Source organism: Conger conger, chromosome 1, assembly GCF_963514075.1.
Source record: "Conger conger chromosome 1, fConCon1.1, whole genome shotgun sequence".
NCBI classification, from domain to species: domain Eukaryota; kingdom Metazoa; phylum Chordata; class Actinopteri; order Anguilliformes; family Congridae; genus Conger; species Conger conger.
In genome coordinates, this window is record NC_083760.1 from 19,402,631 (window position 1) to 19,423,223 (window position 20,593).

The following is a 20,593-nucleotide window of genomic DNA, read 5'->3' on the forward strand; positions in this document are numbered from 1 at the left end:
GATGCTCATTCGTCGTCACTGCGGCGACGGCGGTTGAGTAGCAGCTCGGCCGCGTCTCCTCCTCCCCTCCAGTTGGGCAGCCTGCCTGTCTGCCCCGTGGTGTGGACGGTGTCCCCTTTAAAACCTGCAGCGTCTGGTCCGCGTGGGGTAAGGGGACCGTGCCAGGCACATGCCCAGCGCCACGTTTGTTTGTTTCCAAACGCTTCCTTTCTCGCTGATATCTGTCCTCCTTGCTGTTGATTTTGCGTGAGCGTCAGTCTATGTCTGGACATTAGCATAGCGTCGCTCTCTAGCGTCAGGTTGTCAGCTTGTTTTTGTTGCAGCGTTAAAGTGTTGCGTGAAGAAAAAGGGGGTGTTCGTTTAGGCTAAGACAGTGGTGTGTTTCCTCGATAGAACAGAGAATACATTTATATTATATATATTTTATGCAATCGACCAGAACCTAGGCTCTCTTCCATCGTTGTCCTAATGAGAATGGTTGCTGGGGTCTCCTTGATTTAATTGTTAAATGTGAATCTTCATGTACTCTCTTTCTCTAGCTGTACTGTCAACGCAGATCATATGCAAAGTAAACCAGCTTTGTGGAGCAGATTGTCAATTTATTGAGCCTTTTCTGCTGAATAGCACTATAGCCTACTTAAGCTGTGTTAAGGATTTGGACTTAAACAGCTTCACCTGAGCTGTCTGTAAATTCTTACTACTGGCCTATGGATTTCAGAACAGGTCTTCAGCTACATGTTGGCCTTCTCTGGAGTGTGTGTGTGTGCGTGTGCGCGCGCGCGCGCGCGTGTGTGTGTGTGTATCGTTTTGTGATGTTGAATCTGTCTTCCGACTTACCCATGAGTGCCAGGAATGCCATCCTGCCTGCCTCTTTGGAGTGAGTTTAAAGCTTTTATGTCTTCAAAGCTGAAACTTGCCTGTGTGGGAGTGTGACTGAAGTCCCCACATCAGCTGTCTGGAATATGCGCCTTTATTAGCCAAGTATGAAAGAGTCTTCGCCTTTATTGCAAGCGCATGTCCCTCAAAGATGCCACTCTGATGCTGCTCCTGTAGCAACACTTCTCGCGACGTAGCACTTCCTCATAGAGGTGCACAAGGAAAAGCGCTAAGAAGCTGTGTGCTGTGAGGTGTTTGAATGAGGCTTGGTGTCAGGTTCGGCTGGCTTTCATTCAACAGGGTAAGGGTTGCTTGCTGCACCCAGCACTGCTCATTAGTCACAAGGAGCCCTGCCCACCCAGCTCCCAGCATGCCCCTCTCTCTTACAGCTCTGCTGCAAAGCCCCAGCGGGCGGCAGCACGGTCTGGTCTGGCCAGAGTGCAGGACGAGTGTGCCTTTCCCTGAGCATGCCAGATATGTGCCCTTTAGTGCACTCTGCAGCCATTTAAAGCCACGCTGTTTCTAGAAAGTTCTGAGGCCCACACAGGCTGCTGTCGACAGGGCTAAACGGGAATGTGTTACCGACAAGGATAGTAAAGCAGTTGTTTTCACTGTTTTGCTGAGGGCTTGTCATCTGGCTTGACATTGTGTATATACTCTTGTCTCCAGAAGCATGAAATAGGCCTACTCTCATTTAAGAGGGACACAAATACGAAATCTTGTATTGTAAATTTCAGTTGTGGGTCTTCACAGTGCTGTTACATATTTAATGACCGAATCATTATAATCTGAAGTATTATAAGTATTATTTTATCGTCTTGGTGGCTGAATTTGTTAATTTATTTTATGAGTGGTCAAATTTTTTTTATTAAGGGATAGCCGGATACAGGATACAGGTATTTGTAAAGCTTGAATGACTGTACTGCGGTTTTCAGTATGAATAGAATTGAATGATATTGTCATTATGAAAGGTCAGTGAATGCCTGTCTGCTAACAGTGTCATTTCCAGCTAGAAGTCAGACCAATCTGAAGTCCTGAGCCCTAATGAAACTGTCTACATTTAAATATTTACTAATATTTTGCACAGGAGCTGCTGACTAGAATCAATGCAATCCATGTGCTGTGTCTCTCTCAGCACACAAGGCTTGCTGTCTTGGCATTAGCCAATTTCAAAAGGTGTCATAGCTGGAAAGACGGGTTATGTGGCATGCAGCATTACTTCATACACACTGGATGCACTTGCTCTTGCCCTCACATACAATAGCCTTGACTGTGAGTAAGTCTCACCCTGTGCTCAAACCCACCAATGCTGCTACAGTAAATTCATTTCTCATGGCTGGATTCCATTCTGGTCTGTGTTCAGTCTGTGTCTGAGAGGCTAATGTTAGCTTACAGACTGCCCTGAGAGGCCAACCATCTCAAATGACAACTGAACACCAGTAGCCAGTCTCCGAATCTTAAATGTTGCTCGCGTGGGTGCCTTTTTCTCTTTAAAAGACACGTGAGAACTCATTGGTGCTTTAACAGGAGACTTGGGGCAGTCTGGTGGTCCGAGGTCCGATCGTGCTTGTCCGAGAAGTTGTGCTGACATCATCAGGACTTTTTGGGTGCTATGTGCTTACATTCTCTCTGGGTAACTGACCTGACTGATGAATCGTCCATCTGTAAGGCTGGTCAGCTGAAACTCAGACCTTTTTTTTAAAATTAAGTAATGAGGGAGGTAACTAATGGCCCTGCCTCAAACTGGGCTGCATTCATTTTATATTTATTAGTAAGTGGTGATATTTTTCCTTTTTCTTTGGCTGAATGGTGATTTAAGTACAACTAAAACATGAAAGTACAAACCACCCCAGCTAAAAATAGACTTTACCGTGAAATGTATTTCTGGGACTTGAGTACAGATTTCTGAGTGCTGGGTATATTAACTGGACCTCTGTGAGGCCTCTGTGATTAGGACATCCAACCACTACAAATGCATTTTAACTTCCCATTTTGGTTGTGTCAGGAAAAGCAACAGGTCTAGTCGTCTACTAGCCTCCTTATGTTATACGGTTATAAGTGCCTGTTCAGAATGCCTTCTGGTGGCTCTCTAATCATAAGTACTACTACACCAATACAAGTTTATCAGGTTTTCAGAATGTATGTTACAATAAAGGGAGCACCCAAGCAACTGACGGTATGTTTAACAAAGGAAAAACAAAGGTCAAATGGGGTGACAGGCGATAAGAGCAGTCGTCTGGCAGTTGGCGGGTCACCAGTTCGATTCCACCCTGGGTGTGTCGAAGTGTCCCTGAGCAAGACGCTTAACGACATTTACCATTTAAATGAATAGGCTCATGCTTGTTGCATGTTGACAAAAGAAGATTTTAGTACTTGTTGCAACTTGGCAATGTTTGTTTCGCAATGAATGTACTGGTGGCACTCCTAATTCTGAATATTAATTTGACAGTGTATGGGAGCGAAATAAAGTCTTGTTATCCATTTTTTAAAGATTTAGTTTCAGACTTTATTTTTAGCTTTAAGAAAAGGTTAATCACATTTTCTCATGAAATGTACTGTTATAACGTAATTGCATTTAAGCCTACAATGGCAAACTGGCATGTGTGCTACCTTCTCACATAAAATGTTTTATTACATACTGTAATGCCTCGTGTCTTTATGAGAGCTGATACTGTAAAGGAGCTACTGTACGATGTCATGTAGTTCAGTTTAAAAGTTAAAACTAAAGCATAACATCACCATTTTATACAGTTGGTTGGTTATAGGATATGGTATATTGGCATTTATATAGCGCCATTATCCAAAGTGCTGTACAATTGATGCTTCCCATTCACCCATTCATACACACACTCACACACCAACGGCGATTGGCTGCCATGCAGGGCACAAAGCAGCTCACCTGAGCCAATGTCGCCCCCAGGATATTTTTGGTAGCCTATATTTATGCGCTTTGTCCCCCTGAGTTTCCTTTCCATGTTGGATGAATCAGCACAGTATTTTTGAGGAGTCCACGATTTGAATCTAACATCCAGCATTTCATCCTCCCCCTCAAATCACCATGACCTATTTGTGTTATTTGTTGGTGCATAAATTTGAAAGTGGATACCGTTGCAAATGTCTCCTGCCGTGCTGGTTTCGTTGACTTGGTTCTCCGCGCATCCTGCAATGACGCCTTACCTGCCTTGCAGAGCCCCACAGATGTCATGTTCAGAAAGAAGGATCAGAAAGATGCAGAGCTGGACAAAAAGATCGAGGCCCTGCGGAAGAAAAACGAGGCCTTGATGAAGAGGTATCAGGTGAGCGTCCATCTTGTGTCCCCTTTCCTGTGTTGCAGGGGAAGATCAAAAACTAAAGAAAGCCTGATAAGTATGAAGAATAGGCCTGTACGTCAGCATGATTGGATTAATGCGTCAATGGAACCATAACAGAATCTCAAGTGTTTTGTAATGTGTTGGGAACCTTTTTTTGATTTGTGAACCTCCGGGGGACTACTAAAATACATATTAGGAATGTGTATGAGTGAACAAGTACTGTATGTACTTACAGATAAGGAAAGACTTGATTATAGCTTAGTACAATAACTGTTTTATATCATTTCCCCTTATAGGCGCCATAATTGTGTGCAATAGCGTTCTATAACATAGCAGTAATGCAGGCATTACAGGCAGCGTAATGTTTGTATGCATAAATTGTGCTTATTCCGCTTTTGACAGGAAGTGGAAGAGGACAAAAAGAGGGCGGAAGAGGAAGGCATGGCCCTGCAGGGCCGCAAAGGCAAAGCGGAGGATCTGACCATCACTATCAACAAGTCCACCAACGTACGTCTCCCTCCCTCCGCCAGGGAGAGCGCTGCAAAGAAGTCTGTCTTAAGTGTTTTAGTCTTGTATTTGTACTGTCACTTGTTTTCTCTCAAGTAGAAAATATTTGCTATTTTACGTTACCTTCTGCTTGGAAATGCCGTATGCAGACAGGACCTCCCTTTATCACCCATTATCTCCATGAGTCATGTCATGCTCATCTCGTTAGCTTAATGTTCGAATGCTGAGAAAGCACTGAGCTTGCTTCTCTTGCTCAGCCTTTCCCAGTGTTTGGAAACAGCTTATGTACACTGGATGTTCCTCCACCTAGAGCATCAGTGATAAGATTTGTTTTGGCTTTAAGACTGGCTACTCTTTTTCCAGCAATTAATACTGACCTCCCGATGCCCTTTGGCGTAGGAGACCCGCGTTGTGACCAAGAAAACGGGGTGCGGGGATGCGGCGAACGCCAGGGGGGTCCAGGACCCGGCAGAGCTCGATATCAACCCGTTCGGCATGGGTCGGGGAAAGAGGAGACAGCTGCTGGTTACCATGGCCGGTAACACCAAGGCGAGCTTCATTCTCACCACAGAGAAAATAATGGGACTTACTGTTAACAGTCCATGACAGTCCATGTCAAGAGCTGACCTGCTGTTCTGAAGGTGGCAGCCCAATCTCTGCCAGAGGTCGTAAGGTTAAAGCACTGCAGTAGAAAAGTGCATCATAGTATTGTTTGTCTTAAAGCATTGTCAGAAGCATTGGCACACAGCCCTGTCGATTGAGTGGTGTTGGCCCTTGTTTTCATCAGTGGCAACACAGTGCCACATGGAATTTGCTCGGAGTGATGTTCTTTACGAGACATTGCACCTCTGATGTTCTGATAGATCAGCATTCTTTATTCCTGGTGGGCCACAGGGTCTGCTGTTTTTTTGTCCTTACTCATCACTTCATGGATCAATTGAAGCAGTCGATTACACAGTTAACTTGCTTCACCTGGTTTCCTGGGTCTGGATGATATTAAGGCAAAAACTAAAACCTGCACTCCCAGCAGCCCACCAGGACCAGGAATGAGGATGGCTGTTATAGACTGAAAGAATGCTCGCTTGGTTTCAGGGCAAGAGGATTGTAAGTGAGAAGAGGGCCCAGAACCATCCCCCGAGCCCGGGGGGCATGAAGGACGTCACCGAGGAAGAGGATGTTGAGTGTGCCAGGAGAGGAAGGCACCTCCAGGCCTCGAAGCCAGACAGTTGGCCACAGGTAAGAGGTCTGAAACCACCGGCATGTGACCCAGGCAGCATTCCACAGCCGGCGACTGCAGGCCTGCACTAAAATGGGTCTTTTGTATGGAAGGGACCGGGGAAGCCGCGGTTAGCCGCGAGGACAAAGGCTTATAGCCGTAGATAATTGATCAGATGCTCAATTTTCTGGCGCTGTCGGGGACTTTGGTGCGTTTGGTTCGCCCCCCCCGTGTATTCATGCCCCCTCGTCTATTCCCCGTTGCCTGGCAGCGCACTCTTTCCGTCTGTCCTCTCCCATGCAGCACTGTCTCGTTTTACATAGATGTCAGACGGCTCGACGAGTCCCGCCCCTCTTCTGTAGCAGCACAAAAGGCGGAGGGGCTGGGGGCGGAGTAGGGGGCGGTGATGGACTACGGGTCCAGGCCTGGCTGTGTTTGTGACGGGCCCTGTGTCGCTGTGGCGGGGCCCGGCCCACCGGCCCCGAGGACGCTTATTCAGAGGGGCGCTCACGGGCCATAAATACACCTCGTTAGGCCTCTTTGTGCGGCTCTGTGTTTTATTCCTAACGAGGCCTGTGGGGACTGGCAGGGTCCAGCTGCACGCGATTCTCCACCGCACACACCCTGCATTCCAGGGCGTGTCCGCAGATTCTCTCATTCTGTCACACTGCTATAAATACTTTCATTTGCGCACATTCGTTCTCTTTGTTTCGCCTCGGGGAGGAGCCAACTATATATTTAAGATCTGTTTGTAAACAAATACAACGTTGCCGTTTGGTGGTAGAAATGGGACAGTTTGAACTCTGTGACTCCTTTCCTAGTGTGATTGCACACGTACTGCAATCTGCTTTCAGCCCATATATTTGCCTGCGTCTCTGACAAAAACAAGGAAGTTCCGGGTTTCTGTAAATATTCTGTCATAAATTCTTCAGATTCTGCCTGTGGTGTTGGTCTTAAAGGGCCCGTTTTAACTCCTGCAGAGCAGTGGGTTATTGATAGAAGTTTATATGCGATGCACTGCCTTATCAAATGCCTGTGGAAAGGTTTGTGGAAGGCTGTGTCCGGAGGGAGGGCAGAGAGCGACGCGGCCACAGGCCGCTGAGTGAGCTCTGGTTTACCCCTGCGTCCGTTCCGAGTCCCCGCAACAGCTGCTCCTGCTGAGGCCGCGAGCAGCTGTTTTGGGCCGAGTTCAGAGCTGCATCGTGGCAGGAATGCGGCAGACGCAGCCCCGGGCCGCGATGCAGGGTCACGCTGCTGCGACGAGTCATCGCTAGTGCCGTGTGCAGAAGAAGCTCCGGCCCGGTCTGTGAGCCAGCGCAATTCCAGAAGCTTCCATGCTTCACTGGAATGGCCGGGTATTTGTTTACTGGCTTTGTGGCTCTCTCTGCAGAGACTTACCCAGGGCAAAGCGGAACAGGCTGCAGAACTCACACCGCCAGCCACTGCAAAAAACATGTGTTTCAGTTTTGTAATGAGACTTCAAATCATATTTTTTTTCTGAACATTAGCTTGTTTTAAGTTACATTTACATTTAAGTTTTCATTTAGTTGACATTTTCTCATTGTCTTACCCCATTGGTAAAAATTGAAATGAGTAAAACCGTCTCACCTCACTAGCAATTGTATTACTCTTTTTTTTGCAAAAAAGTAATAGAAATACAAATTTAAATCTAAATATAAGACTAAAAGGCGCTGGCCTCGGTTTCCACAGGAGCGGCTGGGTGCCTCTCTCAGGGCTGATTGGTATGAGGGGGAGTTAGACTGGGGTGAACCCCAGTAGGTACCCTGTCATTGTGAAGGGAGAAAGGAGAGTGGGCGATTTTGTGCCAGCACCTCCTGGGACAAGCGGCAGACCTGTCACTCTCTCATATTCCTCACACGGCTCTCCCGCTCACACGGCTCCTCCGCCGCATTGTTTCCCACCGGAGTGAATAGAATGATTTAATCTAATTAACATTTGGCTGTGCTCGGTCCTGAATGGGATCATTATGCCTGCCGGTAGGAAGGCCCTGGCAGGATGCCAGGCCGACGAGAGAGGCGGCGCTCTGTGCGCTCGGGGAACAAAGGCCGCGGCGCGGTGCCACACCAGAGCCGGTCTCAGGGACCGCCGGCAGCCCTGCCGGCGTCAGCAAGCATGCGCTTCCAGTCATTCTCACCCGACGCTGCCACCTGGGTCTCTGCTATCAAATACAAACTCCTACCAAATCTCAGCTAGACGTGAGAGAATGGCTTCAACTGTGTGGTTTTTTCCAAAGGCAAAAAAATGCAACAGTGGATCAGATGCAAGGACTGCTAACTATGCTCAGCCTGCTGTTGTAGGTTAGGTGGAATAGATGTATTATAATTGAGGAATCCCTGAGAAAGAAAAGAAAGATTAATTTCTGTGCGTTCGCAGTGTGGGTTTCTCCCCAGAATTTGTCAACAGACTGCCCAGGCTCGTGTGGGCAACGGTGTTGCCGTTTGCTTATGGATGGCAACAGACTTTTTCACCTTCACAGGTTAAGAGCCCAAAATAATTTACATTACATTTTATTTTCTGTGAAAAAATAATAACAATGACAACAAAAATAATTCAGATAAATATATATGAAAATTATCAAATATTAAAAGAGAAAGTCAATCTCTCACTTTGAGCCTTATGACTTAATTTATTTCTTTCAAAAGAATTCTTGAAGAAATATTATGATACTGTATGTGTCCAGACAGGACTTCATGGGTAACCAGTAGGTGTGTAACGGTCCCCGTTCTTTTGCTTTGTTTGTGAATTATCTTTCTGATAGAACTCACACACAATTGTGCACACAATTTGATGGTCACACTTCAATTCATTTCACTGTATTTGTGTATAGCGTTTTTCACAGAATACTCACAAAGACACTTTACAGAGTAACAGAGGAGAGAATTAAACATATCAGCCCTAAGCCCCCAATAGCATATGAGGTAAACGACTCCCCCAAACAGTGGTGAGAAAAAACTCCCCGATGGGAAGAAATATCGGGAAGAAATATCGGGAGGAACCTTGCTGTAGGGGCATGCCCATCCTCTGCTGGCCTATAAATTGAGATGGTAAAATGTAATGTATTAAACTAGTAGATAAACTATAAAGTCCATATGGCGGTTGTCCATTAAGAAAATGAAAAATTAGAGTGGGTACAAAATCTGCATCTCTTACAAATCTAGTATTACCCAATTTCCGGTTCCAGTGTCATTGTGATGTATTGACCCCTTATTGGATGTATTCCGAACCTGTGGTCCAGGCCAAACGATCAGAGGGGGAACCGCCAGGCCTCGTCTGTTTTGATGTGGTCAACAGAAAATGTCAACCTTGTACGCGGGTTGCTGCAATCGCGTTAATCCAGAACAGGAATATGGCAATACTCGCTAATATTGATTCAATGTTGGGAATGCCAACACCATTTTGCGGGGAAGTATGCTAAATAAACACTGACTTGTCTAGCATTAATTGGCTGTTTCGATTTGCTTGTTAGCTAGCCACCAGTTTGTGTTAAATAGCAACAGGTGGAACGAACTAAATTAGCTAAAAAGTTATTTCACATCAGTCACTGCTTTTAAAAGAACTGAAAATGAAACATCAATATGGAAATAAAAAACAACGGCCATTGACACCCTCTCTATAAATGATAAGAGAGCCAAGTGTTTTATCAAATAGTGAAAATGGGAATGAAATTAAACCCTATTATCATTATCGCCACTACCTGATTTGATTTAGTTATGATTACTTTTTCAGTAGGCTATGCACCTTTCCGAAACAGTTGTCGCTAGGTGGAATATTTCATCTAAACAGTGGCGTCTCGTGAGCTCATAATTGGTGGGGCGCAAAACTTTCCTTTAAACCAATCATTGATCTCAAACCGTTTTCTTTAATTTTCCTTGATTAACAAATCTGTCGATTATCTGACTAATCAATCGGGAATTAACACGCGGCTTCATCACATCGTGTTGAATGATGAATACAATTTACAAAAATCAGTTTTAATCACTAAGCAGTGGCAGAGACTTCCCCTGCTTTTCCTTGAGTATGCTATCAATACAACGATGAATTCACAAAATACTCAGTACCGTCAGATATAGCCAGCTCTCCCCAATTAGGTATTATTATTTAATAGCCTATGCCTTATGCATTTCATTATATTTGCATTACGAAATCGTGCACATTTTATCAACATTTAGACATTATCAACATTTGCGGACACATGTAGACTTATTTCTCTGCAGGCGCACTCACTAGACCTTCGGAAATGATCTGCAATGCGTAGATTGTAAACTGGTATTGCTGGTAATTCTGAAAGCTAACGCGGTAGATAACAGGGTGTTGCATCTTTTGTGATAAGTGCTGACTAGGCTACTTAATGGTTAATTGATTAGCCCCATCATTGAAACGTTTGTTAATCAAGATGATTGAATGAGGTCAATGATTAGTTTAAAGGAAAGTTTTGTGCCCCACCAATTCTGAGCTCACGAGGCACCACTGAATCTAAACCAATTAAAATGCATTCTTAATCTATAAATTATTTGATTGGTTACTTTTTCATTTAGAACGACGCTGTGAACACAAACAGAAGCAAAACACAGAAGCAGCCTGTGCTTCATAAACAACAACAATGCATGCAATATTGGAAAATACTCTTGATTCCGGAACATTTCGTGGAATAAATTTTTTCCAGGATAGGCGATCCAAAACGATCCCGGAAAATCCTGTACGGGTGGCAACTCTTGGTTTTACCTAGGTAGGACATACGGGTGACATGGGCCACTATTTTCTGTACTCAGAGGCACACCGCCACTGTTATATTCTTTGGGGAGAACCCTGCAGTTTTAATTCAACTTTAGCTTAGTAGGCTCATGATTCCAATATGGATTGATGTAACACATTTTGCCGTGTGTCTTATTTTACAAACTCCCATTTTCTTCCATCTAAGCTTAGCTAAGTGCGATGAATGGGTACTTGATTAAAAAAAAAAAAAAAAAAAAAAAAAAAAAAAAAAAAAAAAATTTAATCAAAAGTAATGTCTCAGCACCTTCCGAGGCTAGAAACAGCTTTGAGCCTGTAAGGGTAAGTGCAGTGCGGTTTGTAATCTCAGCACAGTCCTGTGGCTGTAATGTTGACAGTTTGTCCACTTGATGGCAGTGTTGAGCTCTTTGGTTTGATTTGTCTCACAAACCAAACTGTTTCAATACCATGTTTGGCCAAAAAATAGGCACACATAAACCAGCGAAAGAGCAGTGCACGGTGGATAGTTTATTAAGGTCTGCATTTAGGTTTCAACCAGTAACATTTTACTTTCAATTACTTACTCCCTTTAGTGAGATATCTGTTTGTCTCTTTCTTTTCCTTATGCCTTTTTCCTGTTCCTTCCCTGGTCTTGAATAGAAATAGGAAAGTGTAGAATAAAAGGAAGTGAGAAAATGTTCCGCATTAGAAATTAAACAAGAGGGACTGGTAACAACGAACTGATGATTCTTAGTATAATCATGTGTCTGTGAATATCCACTCACACTCTGTTAAGACGGTACTTGTTTTAGATAAGGAACAGTATTGACTTGTTCGTTATGACAGCGATGTCGGACATATATAGCCCTTCGATTGTATTCGCTCTCTCCTCCAAATACATCATTCATAGGACCCGTCATTCTCAGTGCTGAGACGGGCATACTGTAGATACCATTTCTTCAAGAGATATCATCATTCTTCTGTCAGGAATGACTTAACCTCACATGCTGGGAGAGAGAGCTAATGCTATTTACAGCAGAAGGGCCCATTAAAACGAGCACATGCTGACCCTGACCCCGCAACGACCTCGTTTGTCATGTCTGTGATTTTTCTCTCTGAAGGAGGATGAGCTGATGCAGGAGCGGCAGGGTTTGACAGAAGAGAGCCAGTGGTTGGCTGAGTGTGACCCCTATTACAAGGTAAGAGACAGATTCCCTGATTAGTGCTCAGGTGCTGTCCTGAAAGGCACCTATACATTTGGGGTTAGAACTTCACTTTGTTTGTTCCTTGATGTGAAGCGAAGTGTAATGGATTTGTTTGGCTTCACGTTGGTTAGGAGTCATTTGTATGCTACGCCAGATATATGCAATGTTCTCTGCTCTTGTGTCCCAGATGCTCAGTTCACTGTGTGCCCTGTGTTTTAGCTTGCCCTTATTCTGAACCCCTTCCAAAATACACTGCAGAAAAAGTCCTACTGAGAGTTTTAGTCTTGTAATGAGACTTCAAATATTTTTTAAATTTTTTATCTCAAGTAGAAAAGACTAGCTTGCGTGAATTTTTTTTCCCCATTGGCAAATCTTGTTTGCCTCTCTTAATCTGCAATATTTTTTTGTATTTAGCAAAACACTTAATAGAAATAAGATTGTAATTCTAAATATAAGACTGAAATACTTGTTTTGTTTAACTTATTGTTTGGAGGAAATGTAGCCATGATTTTCCTTTTGCTCTTTGTGTCTGGGCAAAGGTTATCACCCTGCAGCCTTGGACCTATGTGCAGCTAGTATTAAACCATACAGTATAATAGCTTAGCATAGCACTGACCGCCATAATGCATCAGCAAACAAACCTGGCAATGACCAAATGGTTTTGTGATTTGTAGCAGCAGCACAGTGGTATAGGAGAAATGAATGGGGAAGGCATTGGACAGTGTAAGTAGTTATTGAGCAAAGTAAGAGAAGTGAATTTAGTAGCTTCATGGACACTGCAGGCCTGCAACGATACATCTTCATCTTCACTGAGCTCATTAGTGTTGTACACTGCATCTACAGTACTGGATGTTGTTTCAGTAGTAAACGGTGAGTAATAGAATCGCTCTGATACACTTCACATTAGACCCTGTGTCTAATGTGACCCTGTGTTTCACTGTACAGTGAAAAGGCCAAATAAATTAACATACTCAGGTGAAATAGTCCTGTGTGTCTACGTCCTTACAGGCTTGTATTTAGCATTGATTTTATCTCCCGATAAAATGCTGCGAAAGTGGGAAGTGCATTCCTTGTTTATCCTGTATCTGAATATTTAGGAGGCAGAAGCACTAAAGCCGGGGAAGAGCAAGTCAGCTACATTAGAGCGGACCGTGTCACGCTCGAGTCGGCGCATTCTTACTCGCATCGAATTTGGAGACCGTAAAAAAAAAAAAACGAATCTGACCGTGTCAGCGCTTTTTCAAAGAGCCAGCGTGGCATAAGAGGGACGTTCTTTTCCCTTTTGACAGTACAGCTAATCGCTATTTATTGACGTTCATGCTCCGAGCAAAACATTTTGAACTACCGTAAGCTTGTTTTTCAGAAAGGCGCATTGAGGGGTTTAATGGTCGTTGCCAACCGCCTGAGCCTGACACTGCAGTGTTGGTGTGTATTGAGACAAACTGCCTGACGGCCTCCAAGACAACTTGAGAGACATACTGTAACTGAATGGTCTGGTCTTAGTATTTTACTAAGAAAGGGCAGTTATTTAGTTATTTATTTATTTGTTTATTTTGCACTTGAAACTGCGTTGTCATGTAGCACGTGGTGGTGTGTGGTGCACACACCACATACGTGAATGCAACATGTATACACATATTCGCATGCGCTAATTGTCCTTAATGCTGGTTGAAGTTGTTCCTCTCCTTATGCGACTCTCTGCCCTTCCTGTGGTGAGATGTCGCTCCCGCTGGGACAGGAAATTGAAAGCTCTAATTGGTGAGGGACTGCAGTGTGTGCTTGGCTGGGGAGGGAGGGAGGGTGAGGGGGGGGTTCAGGAACAACACATGAAGCGCGCTCTCCTGTGTGTCCTCTTGTCCCTGGGCTCTGATGGAGAAGGAGGAAAACAGAGGGCACGGACTCCCGCCTCTCTGCCGCCCGCTGGAGGGCCTCTTGTTTACCTGCTCCTGATTGGCTCTCGCTCCTGAGAAAAACATCACCTCACGCTTCCTCTTGTTTTATCGCTTCTTTTCCTCGCCCCGGTCCTCCTTTCTGACTCTCTCTCTCTCTCTCTCTCTCTCACTCTCTCTCACTCTCTCTCTGTCTCTACCTCAACCTCTCTCTCTCTCTCTCTCTCTCTCTCTCTGATCCCTCTGATCCCTCTGTATGCTCACTCACTCAAACCCTGACACTGTGACCTTGCGAAGATGATGGTGCTTTTTGTCTGCCCTCCACACAGCAGTTCCTGATTCCTCTGCTCATTTCATCTTCCCCTGAACATAAAAGAGGTCACTGCTGACTTTCGTAAATGAACAGTCATTAACTTTGCACGTAGCAGCTGTGAGACTCATCAAGCGAACATGGGGTACTTATGTGTGGTAATAAGCAGCTTGTTAATTAAAGGAAATGGCTGTACGGGTTATGTAAGAGGTGTACGGTAGGAGCCCTAGAAAGAATTGCGTGAACTGTAATAAAATTACTGAAAAGATATGTCGGAGCAGGCAGGCCTTTCATTTTCTAGGCTTCTTCAAAATCGTTTTTGTTTTTATCTGGTCTTCCGAAGGTCTAGTCTACGCCCCGTTTCTGCTCAAGGGTACGGCTCACAGATGTTTGGCAGAGGTCCTTGGATTCAGCCTCTGTGACTCATTGTTTACATGGTGGGATATAGATTATCTTAGCTCTCTCATGACTGTGCCCTATGGTGTTGAGCTATTAGGGCGCCATTTTGAAAGGTCAGGCTGTCCAGTGGTGTGTTGGGTCCCTCTGTGACATCACAACCACTGTTTATGTAAACTGTAACTATCTGCGATTTGTTCTCATGACTCTTCCGTTGCTATGGAGAAAGGGCAGAACTATGACTGGTTTTTGGCAAGTGTCCTCCAATTAGATCCTTTGGTGCAGTAGGATTAGGCTGTAAAGCAAGGGTTTGTTGCCGGAGATCATCTGGCATCCCTGCTGAGCACAAACTTCATCTGCTGTCAGAGTGGTTTCACCTCCTGGTCAAGGGCATTTTGGGATTCATGGTCAGGCGTGCACAGACAAGTGCATGCACATACTCATAGTACACCCGCTTAGAAAGGTACACATAGGCAGGCATATACATACACAATGCATATTATGCACATTTGCACACATTCATATCATACAGAAACACATACATGTATAGTGTCTTATAGTCATATTCACACACGCTCAGACATAATATATTCACCCAAAAACAAGTTTTTCTTCAGCCTAGATCCTTTGGATACTTGCCGTGTGCAGTATGAATACAGAAATACCATAACCTACCACTAAAGTGTACCTTCTGCTTAATTTGTCTAAAAGCTAAATACTATCTCACCCCGTACAAGCCTGGTCTTGAAAACCCCCCAGTGTTTCTGCCTCCACAACAAATGTTTTGGTTATCTTGTGTAACCCTGTTATTCAAAGAAGTAACAGGCAGTCAGTGTGATGAGCTCATGGGACGCTCAATACACAAGCATTCTGTGACATCATTGGGAGAGGCCACCATTACATTACATTATTGGCATTTGGCAGACGCTCTTATCCAGAGCGACGTACAGTTGATTAGACTAAGCTGGAGACAGTCCTCCCTGGAGCAATGCAGGGTTAAGGGCCTTGCTCAAGGGCCCAACGGCTGTGCGCATCTTATTGTGGCTACACCGGGATTAGACCTGCCAACCTTGCATGTCCCAGTCACTATGCTACAGGCCGCCCACCACAGGGCAAAAGCCAAGGTGCCCCTGCTGCAGTTTTCATTCAAACAGAGGCAGAGCAGGGTGAGGAAGAGGGAGGGAAATGGGGTATTACCAGGGTTCATATCTAACCCTGGTTAACACTGATCCAACTTAGCCGCAGCTCAATTGAGATATTTCAAGTGGCCATTTGTGCTGCAGAGCTGAACCCAGAACATCTTCAGATTTGAGGGACCAAACATGCATCACAACTGTAAATAAATGTGAGAAGTCTCCTGCCAGACTTGCAGATGCTTGTTAGCTTCTGATGCAGGGAAAAATACAGACCGTTATCCTTCTTTTCTGAGTGTTTTACGGTGACCAGGGCCTCATTTATAAAACTTTGCTCATCTGCACACAGTGTTCTCAAACTCAACTAAAACTGTATGTGCATGAGCCTTGTATCCTGCCCCATTAACTCCTGCAATTACCATAAATAGTTAACGGATTGTCCGGTGTGGAGTATGATATGCATATAAGTCAGTTTGTCATTCCAATTAGTTTCCTGGGGAAATGGAGAAGTCAGACCGCAAAACAAGGAGAAACTTCTCAGAGTGTGAAATTGAGACCCTCATTACAGAGGTAGAGACCAGACGGGCTAGTTTTTGTTGGAAATAGTTCTGGCATAACCAATAAAAGGAAATTTGTAGAGTGGTAGCATGTCACTGCAGGCGAAACTTTTCGGAAATTAAAAGAAAGTGGTTGGATAATAAAGTGGATACAAAGATGTTCATTGTCGCACACCGGCAAAGTGTAAGTGTACCAAATAGGCACCTGCCCCCCCTTAATTTCATAGGGTTACATTACCATAGCCAGGTACTAGTAATAATTGTTAGTATTAATTGAATCAAACCCTTATCAGCCCAAGATGAGGCATTATTCAAAATACGATAATACCTTTTTTTGTGTGATTACACAGAAATGTATCTTGCATCTTAAAATATATTGAAATCACATTCTGGGATAAAAGAATCCCAGCGTAAACCTCATTTGTCTGTACTGTGGGACTCCATACGTTTACAAGTTGGTATACTGCCACCCTGTTGGCCTAAAATGAAAACTCTGAATGTGAGCTTCATGGGAGATGTCAAAATGGCTCCCTTCTCCTTATCTGTTTACCTTTGCTCCATCTCTATCCGCATCTGTCCCTCCCCACCCCACACCATTGGCTGTGGCAAATAGAACCAATTTTCCACCAATGAGCTTGAATTATTGTACAGATATACAATGTGTCAGTCCGTCAACTGTACATTTTGAAATTCAAAGGGCTATAAACACAGGCAGAGGGTGACTCAGCATGTCAACAATGGTCTCGTAACAATGTTTTTACACAAAAATCTTACCTGTTGTACCTTTAAGTATCTGTAGCGGAGCCTGAGTGTCCTACCTCTCGTCCTCCCAGGACGTGGACGGTCCTGACCTGCAGAGCCACACCGACCTCACCGTCCCCACCTCCAGGGAGGAGCAGCTGGAGTACCTGCGCTGGAAGAAGGAGCGCGAGCAGATCGACCGCGAGCGCGTCGCCCGCCACAAAAACGCCAAGGGCCAGTGGAGGAGAGCGTGGGACATGGACAAATCAGAGAATATGTAAGGCTGCGTTTTTGTTTTTTTGGGTTTTTTTTTTTCCCCACCCATCGTAGGCAAGTTTGCTGTGTATATATTGACCTGGAAAGCGTTCTAGATTTTCCATGTTTGGCTGTTCTGTTTGGACTCTTCATGTTTTTTTTTTGTCATAATTTAAATTCTAAATTAGTTATAATTTAAATAAAAAAAGGATTTCTTGCATGCTTTTTTGGTGGTCCTGTTTTGTCATTTCGCATTAGCAGGCTGTTTGCGCATGGCTGTTGCTGGTCGTCGGTTTATTAATGCTTGCTGCTGGTCATATGCGTGCGCTGAAAGATAAATGGAGAGTCGTGGTAGTCTCAGTGGGGGGTCATTTATTTCTCTGTTGAGGAAGGAGATGCTAAATCTGTCTCCAGTCAGTGACAGGCTTGAGCTAATCACCACTATGTTTGGATAAAGGAAGGAATCTCAGGTACCATCCATAGCGGACCTCTTCCACTCTTCTGAGATAAAGTATAGAGAGCAAAGAAGTACACAGCTGACAACACAGCACATTTGGATTGGTGGGTTCTTTTAAAATGTATTTAAACATTAGCTTTTTTTGCTATTTGTTGTCAATAAGTTTAATCCAAGTTGTTGTTTTTTAATACCGTCTCCCGTTTTTCTCACAATATGGAATACCCCGTACCCACCTTTTTTTTTTGCCTCGCCCTGCGAGACCACTGGCCATAGTCAGCACTGCTATGGTCCAGATTCCATACCGGACCGTGTGGCCCACCAAAACAATACAACGGTGCATTAGCAGGATGAGCCACCCAGCAGCGCTTAGAATTGGTTTGTTGATGGAAATGGGAAATTGGGTTGGAAATATTAATATAAAAGTTCACACAAGTTTATTATTCTCAGAATTGTTCTGGTATTGGAGCTTTTCCAGTATGTCAGAAATCATCATCATCCATTCTGTGATTGTGGGAAGGAAGACTTGTCCACATGATGAAACATTACATTATTGTTGGAGGTTTTCATCTGGCTAATGCAGAACGTAATTTGCTCGGGTACACCTGCATGGCAATGGGACTGCCTCTCCTGCTTCTGCCTAACATCTGCCATTAATAATACAAGTGCACATTTACACCCATGTTTTTATGGGCGGCCAATTTACCTGGAATATGTTGTGCTTGCTCTCTTGATAGCTGGAATGTGATTTCAAAATACAGGATTTATTCATGTTGCTTGTGCATCACTGCAAATGAGGGGACAAAAGTGAACTGAAGTGTACTTGAGGAGCGCTATTTTAAGCTTTAGAATACTTCAAATTACGCTTAAAGAATGCTGAAGTTTTTCCCATGGGTGATTGAATGCTGCTTAATTATCATATATTCATGTATAAGGCTATATCATATTTTAGTTTATGCAAAAGTTTTGGGCTGTAACACAATTTCATTTTGGTTATGTTGTCTCTACCCCAGCACATTGGATTTGAAATTAAACAATGAAATTGAGGTTAAAGTGCAGACGGACAGCTTTAACTTGAAGCTATTATCCACATCAGTATTCCTGTTAGAATCACATCACTCCTTGGTTGACAAGTAGATAAGTACTTTGTATTTTAAATTGAAGAATCGCAGAGACAGATTCACATGCAAAGCATGGTAATAAAAAGTACTGTAGCCCAAAACGAAACATTTCCTTAAAAGGTATGGTTCTATGTAGTCTTTTTTTCTTTCTTTACTCAGCAGGTTATTTGTAAATGTGATGGATAACAATTTTTCTGGCCTTGACATGTCTAAACTTTATTAAATCAGATGGAATTACTGACACTGACACAGTGATGGATCTTCTGTGAAACAGATCAGATCGAAAGGACTGAGGCTTGACTTTGTCAGCATTTGGACTGTTTCCAGATGCTATCTCCTGTCTTTTGCAGATCGTTTCCACCCTGACTAATATGCACAAAACGGCAAGAAAGCATAGGACACAGTAATGCCCCAATGCAGTCTCAGCGCAACTTCTGAAACTCTTGCCTAATTTCAAACATTTATATTTTGTGTTCTGGTGGTCTAAGACAGGCTGTCTCGTCTGTGAACATGAGGCTAGCTTTGCTTTTACTAACTTTAAGATGTGACTTCGATGGAAGTAGTGTTTACAAGAAAGCCAATGCACTGCATTTACTGCATTTGACCTCAATGGACGTAACAATTAACATAATGGGAACTGAGAGAATTGCAGCCTCATAAATCATCCAATTTGCCCTAAGCTACTTGATGTCCTGAATTGTAGTCATATGTCAGTTTTATAATTTGGTGCTATAATTTGTAGCACTGACCTCCTTGACCAAAGTCAGCAGCAATGCACATCCTTAGCAGTTTAACACGGACAACACCGTGAAGCAGGCTCAAACATGTCTATCTGCAGAGTGCATTAGTGTCGAGTGCAGGCCAGTGATGGGTACATTTCTTTGGTAAACCGCTAGTTTATAAACAGAAATATAATCAAATTATGACGTATAACGTTTAGTGTGTTATTGAAGTTAAGTAGCACTGCAGTACAGCTATTTGAATGGTCTCTTGTTTCTGTCACTTTCACATTGTGCGTAGCTAACAGCAGACAGTCTTTCTTTTATGTCAGCCTCTCTACATCTTCAGAAACACTCACATTTTAATTTCTCAGAACCGGCTGACACTTGGATACATTGGCCATAAACTGAGGCCATTAGAAGCAAGTGAGACAAAGGAAGAGGGGCTATTTTTAGTGCAGATTGGAATGCCTTGCCTTATTTGGAGTGGTTTAATGATGCGCCGGAGACTGAAAAGAATAATATATCCCACTGATTCAGGAAGCAAACGTCCTCCTCCAGTGAGGTCTGAAGAGCCAGGGTTACTGTTTGTATACGTTTGCACTTGATGGTGCAGCCGCTTGAGTAGTAGAAATACAGTAGTCCTAGTACTACTTGTGCCTGCTGTTAACAGGGGGACTTATTCCCTGTAATTAGATTGTCTCTTTGCAGGTTTCGTGACAGATTTCATGGAGAAAGTGAACGAGGGAACAAAAGAGGTGAGAATTCTCATAAAAAATGAGTAAACACCTAATACTTAGCAAGCGTACAGAGCAACACTACAGTCTATACATGGTCAATATTTCCTGTACTGCCCAGGGGAATCTGCATGGCTGAGAAAATGGGTCCAATTTCCTACCACAAAATCAATGCTAAGATGTCACCATAGCATCCATTTTAATAAAACTCATCGATATATTTTATAGCCCCAGAAGCATCTTTCAAGTTTCATTTTAGTGTCCTACATTTGCAGCTTTAAGATACGTAGATTTGCCTGTGTTTCAAGAATGCACTACAGATCTGTCACTGACTGTTAGAAAGCTACAACATCAACAACATTTTCTGAGGGACAGCCTGAAGGAGAAAAAACAACAAAAGCATGCCACAAGCACACCACTATGCCAAGTTACCAG

At 43.7% G+C, this 20,593-nt stretch overlaps 1 protein-coding gene across 3 annotated transcripts in view; it reads left to right on the forward strand.

The window, feature by feature from the left end:
* LOC133108097 (coiled-coil domain-containing protein 9B) overlaps positions 1-20,593 on the forward strand; it is a 33,693-nt gene that overhangs the window by 3,872 nt on the left and 9,228 nt on the right. For all 3 annotated transcript variants that reach the window (XM_061217522.1, XM_061217530.1, XM_061217538.1), the window contains 7 exons: positions 4,065-4,172; positions 4,590-4,694; positions 5,094-5,243; positions 5,787-5,930; positions 11,763-11,840; positions 16,965-17,149; positions 20,133-20,179. In XM_061217522.1, coding sequence (XP_061073506.1) covers positions 4,065-4,172; positions 4,590-4,694; positions 5,094-5,243; positions 5,787-5,930; positions 11,763-11,840; positions 16,965-17,149; positions 20,133-20,179 — 817 coding nt within the window. The remainder of the gene's footprint in view (positions 1-4,064; positions 4,173-4,589; positions 4,695-5,093; positions 5,244-5,786; positions 5,931-11,762; positions 11,841-16,964; positions 17,150-20,132; positions 20,180-20,593) is intronic.